Genomic DNA, 12508 nt, shown 5'->3' on the forward strand with positions numbered 1-12508 from the left:
AGACTAGGCTAAGCCCCCTTATCTGGGCTTTAAAGCTGAACCTTGGGCGCAAAAATGTTCATTTAAATACTATATATTTCTCAACAGTCACAAATGATATAATTTTACTGGCCAGGAGTCCTGTGTCACTGGCCAGGTGTCCAGTGACACAGTTTTTGTGTGCATGCCCTCATGGCACAATATCCACTGATTACGTCATTTCTCAGGTCTCCCAAGGCCAGTCCTACACAATAGACCTAAACAAAGTCAAAGCAATAAAGCGCCACAGGCAATCACTCCTCAATAGGATATAATCTTGGGTATGCTGCGGGATGCTGCCCCAAAACAGCCGGGGGAACTGTGAAATCTGGAAAGTAAGCACAAAGGAGGGCGCCTTTCCTGGTGCAGATAGAAATGTAATTTTACTGTACCAAATGTCTTTGCAAACACAGTTAATACTTTATCTGTAAAAAATAAGTCAAGGCAACTGGACTTGCTGTATTTTTCTTGAAGATGTTTCACTGGACATCCGACCGGCTTTCTCAATTCAGAATTCTGAATTGAGAAAGCTGGTCGGATGTCCAGTGAAACGTCTTTAAGAAAAATACAGCAAGTCCAGTTGCCTTGACTTATTTTTTACAGATATACCATGACCTGGATGAATGAGAACCTTCACAGACACAGTTATTACTGTTCCTGTGTTGCACATAGCTTGTGCAGAGCTGTAGGAGAGACCCTGCAGGTCCTTACACTACAGGCTACCTGCAGAAAACTCCTGCAGAAAACTACAGGGGGGTGGATAGAAAACCAGTCACCCTGCACAAGGAGAGATAGCAGCAGTGGCAGGTCTTTGTCACAGAAATGCAAAGTTTCATGCTGAATTACTGCAGAGATTTGAAGGAAATACATAAAGCACACCAAACGTCAGATAAAAATACACATGCCTCTTATATTAGGACACCATTAGGATGTTGTAAACCTCTAGCAGTATGATAAACAGTACCTAGCAGAGTCTGCAAAGCCTCAAAAAACAGCCCTGTCATAAATAAACTGTTGTACAACATTTCTTAACTAGCAAAGCCCTACTCTTGTTCATATTCCACAATAATTCTGGCTGTAGTAGAGATACCTTCATAAAACATGGTTATGCTAATGTATCAGAAAAATATGAATCCATTAGACACCAAAAAAACAGCAGGAGGTTAATGGAACACATTACACCTCCTAAGGAAGACATAGATAGGATACACATATTTGATGACTATATAGACACATATTTGGTGTCTAATTTCATTCTATGCAAAAATATATTGTCATTTTGTAAAACCCTGTCACCTGGAAATAAGATATAGTTTGAATAATTGGCATTAATGTAATAAAACATTTCAGCTACCCTACATCACACTCTATAGGTTTTTTTATATAACTTCTTGTTATTATTTGTTAAGTACTTTTCACTTTTATTCCCATTTATCTGTTGTTGCTAACTGTCTGTTTTGTAATTTCTATTGTGTAAATATTTTCTTGCATCATTTTTCTTTTCTTTTTATTAAAACAATATTGTAAATAGGGATTTTCAGATACCAAGTACAGTACTCGGTACAAGTACAAGTACAGATACGTTTCCAGCTCCAAGACTAGACTAGAGAAAAATTTAAAAGTTAGGAGGCAGCTGTCATTTGTAAGGAGTACACAAAGCTCCTGGGATTTGTACATCTGTTTTAATGTATGATTTTGTTTTTATAAATATATATAAGAGATGCACCGATACCATTTTTGCAAGTACAAGTACTGATACTTGCCCAAGTACTTACAGATACCTGTACTGATACAGTTTTGTTTATTGTCATGTGACAGTTTTTCTAAAACAATACAGACTAATGATTTCAGGACAGTGGTGGAGAGCCAGAGCCAGGTCCCAGCTGCAACCACTGCAACCCTGGTAGTTCTCATGAAAATGCCCGAGTATCTGCATTGGTATCTGAACTGGTATCTGGACATCACTAATTGAAAACCATTAAGCTGAATCTCTGAAGGCTCCAAATCAGGAACGAAAGAATCCATGCTTCCGTGAGGGCTACAGAATGTTAAAACTCTAATACACCTCTGTTGGGCGTGGCTGCAAGTGTCACAGACATTTATTTAAAGATGAAAAGTGCTAGAGAAGATGCTGGGAACGGTTTGTGTTTCTGTTAAAACACGTGGTAGCACTACCATTTGTGTACGTAAAGGGTTAACTGCCCCAGTGGAGTCCACTCCCAGTCTGGTTGCACTCAGATTGTTGTCCCACAGGCTGCAAACCCCTCCGCAGGGTTGAGGCTGAGAGTAAATATTGTAAAAATCAGACTTTCCAAATGCTTTGTAATGTGAAAAAAAGATCAGACAAGATCAAACTTCTGGAAGATAGTGATCTGTGATCCCTGCTAGAAAAAGACATCAGCATCAGAAAATGTCTGTTCCCAGAAGATAGATTGCTCATGCAGTTTAAACTCTGTCCCAATGCTATTAATATCAGCAACTATCTCCCCATCAGATTATAAGTCAAATCATGTTGTTTGGTGCATTTAATATTTCTGTAATTATAGATGATATTATGATATTGAGCAGGCCTGGGACTACTGCTGGGCACCACCATCTTGGATGTGATGTCAGCAACCACAGGCAGTCTTAGATCTTTCAAGTAAATTATACTGCACAATATTCCCCTGCTATCATTTATTTAACAAAAATATTAATAGATTTAAAGGTGGACCGTTTAAAAATAAGTGCACCCTTGGCATCAAAAGCTGGTATTGCTCCTACAACAGGAATGACTTCTTGTAGGCATTTTGTAAACAGTCCATCAGTCTCTGACATGGAATTTGGACCACTTCACCATGAAAAATTCCTTCAGTTGCAATATGATTGAGGGTTTCCTTTCATGATACCTATTTGAAAACCCCCCTTCACAAATTTCAGTGGGGAAACAAATTAGAGCTTTGACTGGAGCCGTCCATATCCCTCTATTTCTTCTTTATGAGCCAATCCTTGGTGGACTTGCTAGTGTACTTCAGATCGTTATTGTGTTGAAAAACCAATTTCTGGTTCAACTTCAACTTTCAGACAGATGGCCTCACATTCTCATCAAGCACACTTTGATATGATGCATAATGTATAGTTGACTAGATGACTGTGAGCTGCCCAGGCCTTGAAGGAGCAAAGCAACCCTAAACCATCAAATTTCCACGACCACGCTTCACAGTTGTTAAAAGGTCTTTCTCCTGAAGCATTGTCTGACTGTAAAAGGCTAACATGCCTACTGCTACTGTGACCAAACAATTCTGTCTTTGATTGATCAGTCTTCAGTACATTGTTCCAGAAGGCCTGATCTTTGACTATATGTTCAATGGCAAACTGTAAACTTGTTGTAATGTTCTTTTTGGACAGCAAAGGCTTTTTTTTCTTAACCATCTCTCTTGCAAGTTGAATTGGTACAATCTCTTTCTGATATTAGATGAATGCACTTTGATCCCAGCAGTTGCAAGAGTCACCTGAACACCTCAGAATGACATTTTGGGGTTCTAAGAGACTTCTTTTAGTATCAGCTGAACAGATCTTGGGTTGAATTTGCTGGGCCAGCCAGCCCTGGACAGCCAGCCCTGGACAGCCATTAACAGTTGTTTGCAATCTACACCTTGTGTAGATTATTTTCCTTACAGTTATTTGATTGATTTAAAATCATTTGGGGATCATACTCATACATTAGGTGTTCACAACTTTCTTACTGAGGGCCTTAGAGAGCTCTGTTGATCTTGGCATCATAACACCACACATATTAACAGCAAAGAGAATGCCATACCCTAGATATCTGAGGTTTAAATAAGACAAGTTCCACCCTCATACTCCCTAAGGAGGTTCTATGCATTGGCATCTAATCTGGAATACCGGATTTACAAATTTTATGGATTTTCAAATGGTGGTCAATGTAGGGCTGAGCTTTCTTTTCCCATATGAGAAATCGACATTTGCATTCAGTTAAATCATGCAAATGAATATGGCATGTCATTTATTTGTAGGCATTTTTTAATCAAGATCCAATATAAAATATTGAAAAAGTCAACAAATTCCATGGGATGTTCGATTTATAAAGTAGTAGAATTATGTTGTAATCTCTTGCAAAAATCCCTCTTTTAATGTAGGACAGTATCCTGTTCCCTTTGCTAGCTGCAACTTGGCATTGCATGCTATTGCTGAACCTGTGGTCTATAAGGACCTCCAAATCTTTCTCCATCCATGACTTCCCCAGCAGAGCATTTCCTAAAGAATAATTTGCATGCAGGATCTTAGCTTCCAAGTGCATAATTTTACATTTTTCAATGCTAAATCGCATCCGCATTGTTGCATCCACTCCCATTTTCCAGATCTAGCTGCACTAATTCTGTGTCTTGTTGTGAAGTTATTGCTCTAAATAGCCCTACAAAGTTCTTTCAGGACTCATAGATAAAAGCCATCTGGATCTGGTGATTTGTTCGCATTTAGTTTTTGTAGATCCTTTTTCAGTCAGATCTCTGTCAGCCACTGAGGTACTATCATTCCATTGTTATTAGAATTTCTACATTCCATTGTTATTAGAATTTCTACTTCCTGTTGAACACTGGAGGCCTTATATCTCCTTCTTCAAGAGTCCAATCCATTGTGATTGCTCATCCCAGGCATCAGACTTCAGAGGTGTGGTGTTCTTTCTCAGTGTAGCCAATTTGTGTAGCTTCTATACACTGCATTCCTACTCTCTTAGTATAGCAATGCCTGTGTAGCTTTCACACTTGCCCAAGTTTCATCTCCCAAATGGCACTCACTTTACTTCCCACTTAGACATTTTTTGATGGCACCAATGTTCTAAACATAGAACACAACATCTTTAACAGCAAATCAATTAAACAACAATAATGCCATTCAACTCTAAATGCTGTATCTGTATCTGAGTAGTAGCCCTACTCCGTGAAAGTCTCTTAAACACTCCATGATGCAGGAAATCCCTGAGAGAACATGGTCCCTGCCATAGGGGAACTTTATTTGGCAATAGTATGGCAGGTTGTGATGACTCAACAAACAAAGAAAGGTCTTACTCCCACAACTGCTTCTGCTGGATAACCTTTAACCCAGTAACTCTAGTCCTTCCTTCTGGCTGGAAGAAGATTTCCTAATCATAGAACATGACTTGTGTCACTACTACTACTACATTGGGAAGGATTGGTCCAAAATATGTAAACATCCCTTACAGACATCCAATCAAAAAGCTCAGAAATAGCAGACTACTAAAACTTGATTTCTGATCACAAACTACGCGATTACCATATACACATTCTGTATGTACTATGTTATATAAGGCACGATTTCCCTAGGGCTTTCTATGGTCCCTCTTTCTAGTCCTTGGGTCATTATCATGCAGATTCATACATGATTACCAGGTCACTTTTTAGACAGAGCCAGCTAATAATCAAGTCACCGCCCTTTCCAAAATGGCTGCATTTTGGCCTTAGACAGAACATGAAAACATAAAATCCTATGTAGTCTTGCGCTTCATACAACAAGTGCTATATATTTCCCACAATGGAAATACTGGTATAAGCCCTAACACTTGTTTTACTTGGCCCCGATGTACAAATACTGTGGGATGCATTTAGATATTGGTTTAGAAGATGTACAACCATTCTTAGAGCCAGCAGTGCACATATGGTATATTAGGAGGATGAATATTTGTGTACAATATAACCCAGCCACCAGTATAACATTTTGCAGGGGCGGTCTACCCAAAACTGATATTTTAGGTGGCTGATGTTACAAGGCTTAACCCCCATTTCCTTATACTATTTTGATGGACTCCAACAGTAAAATATCCCCACTGATGGCCTGTTCACACCATCTTCAGACCAGAATGTTTTTTTTATCTGTGCCAAAAACGCATACAGAGTAATTCCAATGGTTTCAAATTAGACTTGTTAAAGATGATACCAGCACACCTTATTGAAGTGAAGAACACGTCTGTTTATTTAAGCTTCATGCCAAAACAAATAGCAACGTGGGGCCACACAGGGTCCCCTTCATCAAGCTTGAAATTACATTGTCATTGTCATTTCAAGCCTGATGAAGGGGATCTTATGTGGCCCCAAAGCGTTGCTATATGTTTTGGCATGAAGCGTCAATAAACAGACGTGTTCTTCACTTCAATATGGTGTGCTGGTGACATCTTTAACAAGTTTCAGTATTGGCGGCGCCATCTGCGGTCACTTCGAGCACCCACGCTGACAGGTATACCCGGTAAGGAGTGCAGCAGGATTCTGGAATACATATATCAAATGAGACTAGTTCACACCATTGCATTCAGTTCCAGAGCTTTTAAAAAAGTACAGAATGCGCAATTTTTCCTGCACTGGAATGCACAAACATGCATGTAGATGCACCAGAATGCACTGGAACATGCTTAAATCCCAAACAAACCAATTGAGAACAAAAAAAAGGCACCGAAAATGTGCGTACATGAGTTTGCAGAAATGAATCCAGATCTGGTCTGGAGATGATGTGAACAATCCCTCAAGTTCCAGGCTAGGTGCTCACCTTTCACTGGAATCTCTTGCTTCCTTCTATGTAACAAACATTTTGTTTAGTAAATACATTTATTTTACAAAAACACTGAAGCTTTTATATATACAGTAGTTATCTATTAACTGTATATTATCCCATATTTGTATATAAACTGACAGAGGAATATTATTGTATACATGGTATTATATGTTTTTAGATTCCAATCTAGAAAGGTAAAACGTGCATTTCACAAAGCAGAGAATCGGCTGCAGTACCAGGTCTGGCCAGATACGGCGATAAAGGGCCCCAATATTTCTTCCTTAGCAACCGCTGGGTCTTTTAGGTTATAGTTACTTTATAGCATCACAGACACACAGTCTACATACAATATATATAATATATTTGCTATTTATTTGAAAACAACATGCCATTGGCCCAGTAATGTCAAAATTATCCTAAAATAAATCTTTGCAACATGCACTTGATGCTATATTTGTATAACAAATATCAGGAGCAGTATAATCAATATCGTCTAATTGATATAACTGTATGACTTCATCAGCAATCTAACGTCAAAGCACTCTACTTTTTTTACTTAACGTCAAAGCACTCTACTTTCGATGCCAAGGATTAAAAACTACTATGCATTTACACAAGCCGTTACATTCAAAGGTATTGCTTTAGACTAACACCACCTATCGAGGTGACAAAAAGCGGCTTCACGCTGTAGATTTCGTAAGGAAAACAAATTGTGGAACATAACCTTCACTTTGAAACCATTTTGTAGGTATACGAATTGAACTAGGAATACATTTAAAACTGATAATTGACATCATGTACCCAGATGTATCCAAAACATATACACACAGAAAAACAACATTCACATAAGACAACTCAACAACACACAATACCACACTCGTACAAAATATACACAGACACGACATACACATGTAGGCACACACATACATATATACACACACAATGTTCATGCAACATACACACACATACATAAAATAATTTAATTAAGTAATATTCACACAAAAATGCACACATTCATACAAACAATATATATGTATATATATATATTGGTTTGGGGGCTAGAAGCATTCTCAAAAAGAACTGGTGGCAAGCAATGACATTACAATAAGGACGATGAAGTAGGTCACACATGACAGCTTCTGCCCTAAGGATTGGCCCCAGAAGCAGTGGTGTCCAACTAGAAACCCTACTTGAAAACTATTCTGAACAAATAGATGAAACAAAGAAGCAGCATTCTCAAACAATGTCAGTATGTTCATGCAAGCAGAACCAATTAAACAGGTGACTGCTAATAAAATAGATTTTATAGAGGTGAATCATACAAGATGTGCATCATTCGTGCCTGCATTGCACATATAAAAAGCATTTAAGGAGCACGTATAAAAACATTTGTGAAATACATTTGATACCTTGTATGCAACAATAGTGGAATAAACTAAGCAATCACCATTGCAATCAAGTAATAGAGGATAATACACCTGCACACTATATAGCCATAATTATCTGCAGACAATTACTAATATGCCTAAGCTGCATGACCAAGGGGAAAAAACATATAGGACTAAAATACCATTACAAATTCAATAGAAATTAAATAAATAAATGTAAGTAAAAAATAAGAATACATCATTTTAAACATTTTTAGAACAAATATTGAAATAATATGTACATTTTTAAAATTGAGAAATTGCCCGCACAATAATATGCCCTGTATATATAAAAAAAAAGAGGATACTCTACCTGTTTTAACAGCATATTTTAAGGTGGTTTTGCAGTTAAGCAGAATCCCCTCTAAACTTTGTGGCTGGTCAGACAGTTCCCAGTTATATGACTGAAGAAGCTCATTGGGATAGTGAAAATCAATCACCTTAGTCGATCTGTCAAAGGTGTTCACCACATATTGCAATAAAATGTCTATAACTTGTTGTAAGAAACGCATTGTTTCTGTCTCTCCATTTTTGGCAGGAAAGAGGTCTGAAAAACGAAAAGGAAATATTTAGGATAATTTATCTTTATTCTCGCACTGTGAGCAATAAAATATTATTCCGTTTTTTTCTGATTTTCTGATTCTAAACGAAATCTTCTTCTGATTTAAAAAAAAAATCATGAATCTAAATAAATAATTTTAGAGGATGTTAAATATTATTACATTGTTGTGTTTTTATAATTATTATGTTTTAATGTCATTACATTTTGTGTTTTAATACATTTATGTGTATTATATATTTTTAAATTAATAGTAAAGAATGTAAATGTTGTGAGTTTTTTTTTCTTTCTTTATTTTAATGTGACATCTGCGATAGTTTAAAAAAATGTGCATTCATGTTAAATCATTTAAGGCTTAATTTAACTGATTTTGCAGAACAATTGCCCTAATCATAGTGTGTCAATTAAATCCTTATCTCTAATCCAGAGGCTTCACTGGGCAAGAGACACAATTCCTAAATAAAAATTATGTTCGGTGGACTGCAGAAAAAGATAACATTATTTGATCACACATTTCAAGATAACATTTTTTAAAATCTAAAATATATACAAATAAAAACCAACTGTACAAATAATTAAATATAATCTTTTCCACATATTTAATGTTTTTACATTTATTTATTTTTATATTTGAAAGGAAGAATTTATTTTAAAGTACGAATTTATTATTTTTCTGTTCAGTACATACCTGTTGAGTATAATAAAGAGAAGTTCATTTCGTCCTTGTCGCAGCTGCATACTTTTTTGTTATAGCTTGATTCAAATCCTTGGTCACCGGTGCACATTTCCTCTTTGTTAGTGGACTCTTTGGGTTTTTCCCCCTCTCCATAAAGCATAGCTAGACAGGGAGAAAATTAATGTTAATATGTTTATATCTGTGCCAGATATCTGATTGCTATGTATGTGTATCTATCACATAACACAATGTAAGATACCAAAATAGAATAAAGTAAAATGTAATAACAAAATAAAATATATAATAATGCAATATTGTAATATGACATAAAAAAGGTAACATTGATACTCACCACATAATTTTGAACTGATTCCCCCAGTAAATTTTTGAGCAACCTGGCACCATGCTTTTGCTGGAAATAAAAAAAAGAAAAAATTGCATCAATGTGTTTTTTTCTTTCTTTCTTTCTTTCTTTCTTTCTTTCTTTCTTTCTTTCTTTCTTTCTTTCTTTCTTTCCTTCTTTCTTTCCTTCCTTCCTTTCTCTTTTCCAATTCTAATTTTTGTTTTTATTTTATTAACGAACCATCAAAACTTTCTATATCTTAGGCATATGAATATTTTTAAATGTATGTGTATTATGTATATTATTAATACTAATAATTATTACTGCTACTATATACTACCAATTAATACTACTATAAGGTAAGTTTAGTACGTTAACTATGGAGAAATATAATAAAACAAAATACATTCTCTTCCTATGTTGAGAGGAGTGTGATGATAAAAAGGGAGTTTGAATTGTTGACCTGAATGATGCTAAATATTTGTCTTGGGGGTCAATTAAATAATCCGATTGCTTGGGAATAATCAGATCCAGCCCACTCACCTGCGCCTAGGTTGTCTGATTCACTGTTCCCTTCTTCTCCCCCTAAGGACCAAAATCCAGAGCCAGGAGATGCCATCCCAACCCTGGAGAAGTGCAGACAGAAGTGGGATGGCAGCTGATGCTAGTGATGCTGTTGAATCCCTTGGACAGGAGCATAGAAATAAACAGCCAAATAAAGATGAGTGCCTGCCGGAGGGGAAATAACTGCCAGGGGGATGGAAGTGTGTGTGAAGAGTAAAGGGTGCCCAGCACAGAGCGGTGTAGTCAATGGTGCAATGAGCAGGAGAGCTGTATGAATCTGCACAGAGCAGATTCCTCTGTGCGGAGCTGTCTGTGGTGCTGAACCCGCCTGGTAGAGGACTGTACTCCTCTAAGTGACTCAGATCTCTCTCCTCTACGCGTCAGACCCTTCCAAGAGCCCAGACACGACACCCCCTCCCTGAACACTTTCAGCCACCTATTGGTTACCAGTGCTGTCTTTTGTAATAGTATTTTTATGGGACAAAATACATGGGAAGGCTCTGCGATGACGCTGCAGGACCTCATTCTGACGTTATTCCAAAGAGAAAAAAAAAGGAACCTTTGTCAAAAGATTGCCAAAAATCATCTGCCTATCGAACCATGAGCACATACGCATGTTACGCAGATTACACATAGGCCGTTTCCTTGAGGGTAAATCCTGACTTGGACGAAAAACACAACCTTGCGAAATAAAGCTCTCTAAAGCCATATTTGTAAATGCAACCATGTTTTCTGTGCCTAATACTGGGTTGTCAAATGATCCCATTTCCAGCCAAGTATTATTGATTAACTGCACTTTTAGCAGTGGTGCGGCTATTTTATTAAAGGGCCATCCTAGTTTAGCAACCTTAAATTTGAAGAAAATCCCAAATAACAGCAAAACCTATACATTTTAGATGTGATTGCATTATGTGAATATTTATTGTGCACAGAAAATTTGGCAAACACTATTGCTGCTTTTGTACAGTAAATGCTGCTTCTATCAGCCATAATGATTTCAGGGAGCGCTGGGTCCTTGTGTTGCTTGGTCCCATAACCCTATGTGAATATTTATTGTGCACACAAAAACTTGGCAAACAGTATTGTTGCTTTTATACAGGGAGTGCTGCTTCTATCACCCATAATGAAGCCTGTCTGCACTGGGTCCCATGTCCTTGGTTTGCTGGGTCTCATATCCCTATGTGAATATTTATTGTGCACAGAAAATTTGGCAAACATTATTGTTGCTTTTATACAGTAAGTGCTGCTTCTATCAGCCATAATGAAGCCAGGCTGCACTGGGCCCCTTGTTCTTGTGTTGCTGGGTCTCATATCCATTTGTGAATATTTATTGTACACAGAAAATTCTACAAACACTGTTGTTGATTTTATACAGTAAGTGCTGCTTTAATCAGCCATAATGAAGCCAGGCTGCACTGGGTCCCTTGTCCTTGTTTTGCTGGGTTCCATATCCTTATGTGAATATTTATTGTACACAGAAAATTAGACAAATGCTGTGTGTGTGTTGCTGGGTCCAATAACCCCCTGAGAATATTCATTGTGCACACAAAACTCCGCAAACAGTATTGTTGCTTTTATACAGTAAGTGCTGCTTCTATCAGCCATAGTGATGCAAGGCTGCACTGGGTCCCTTGTCCTTCCCTTGGAAAATTTAAATAAAGACAATAGCTGTATTTTTGGGGGCTTGTTCATTTTTTGTAAAAAAATTATCTTTGTGAAAGTTTTTTTAATTACATTTGTCAATATTTGTACATCAACCCCATTCTTGTGCACCATTTAATTAGGGCTAAGAGCAGACTTGTTAGCGGCTTACTATGTTTAAGTTACCCATAGAAGCACATCAGAGTTCAAAAGGTCCTAAAACTCTTATAGTAAATGTTAGCTTTCCTAGATAGCCAGTAATATATACAGTAATGAACACAGGGATCTTTTTTTTGATGTATGGGTCTCGCATATAAACTGAAGCCTTGGGATTGGGCCTGCTAAAGCGCTTTAGATGAAACTCTTGGCTGCTTAGCGAGCCACAACATTTTATCAGTGTCCAGACAGAGAGCAAGAGCCACGATTGGGTTCACGTGTAAAGAATAAGCCAATTCAGTGAAGTGAATAGAGAGACCAGAAGTAATCATATCTTATAATGGCCATACTGCTCCTACCATCTGCACTCTTTCTTGTGTTTTCACGCTCTTTCTCTTTACAAGGAATAAGACAGAATATTTGTTTGCACTATTCTGAATTTCATCACTCAGCATATACTAGAACACATATTATATCTTAGAACATACATAATAAAATGCTGTCAGGGGCTGTACACTATTGTGTTGAAAGAACTTCTTGTACTTTCTATTTACTGGCATGTA

At 37.2% G+C, this 12508-nt stretch overlaps 1 protein-coding gene across 1 annotated transcript in view; it reads right to left on the reverse strand.

Moving 5' to 3' along the window:
- GAD2 (glutamate decarboxylase 2) overlaps positions 1-10476 on the reverse strand; it is a 66323-nt gene extending 55847 nt beyond the window's left edge. The window contains exons 1-4 of the mRNA XM_018567497.1: positions 10128-10476; positions 9594-9653; positions 9254-9403; positions 8320-8553 (exon numbers count right to left, since the gene is read on the reverse strand). Coding sequence (XP_018422999.1) covers positions 8320-8553; positions 9254-9403; positions 9594-9653; positions 10128-10203 — 520 coding nt within the window. The 5' untranslated portion in view covers positions 10204-10476. The remainder of the gene's footprint in view (positions 1-8319; positions 8554-9253; positions 9404-9593; positions 9654-10127) is intronic.
- Between the last annotated feature and the right edge of the window lie 2032 nt (positions 10477-12508).

Source organism: Nanorana parkeri, unplaced genomic scaffold, assembly GCF_000935625.1.
Source record: "Nanorana parkeri isolate BGI_ZX_2015 unplaced genomic scaffold, ASM93562v1 scaffold1055, whole genome shotgun sequence".
NCBI lineage: Eukaryota > Metazoa > Chordata > Amphibia > Anura > Dicroglossidae > Nanorana > Nanorana parkeri.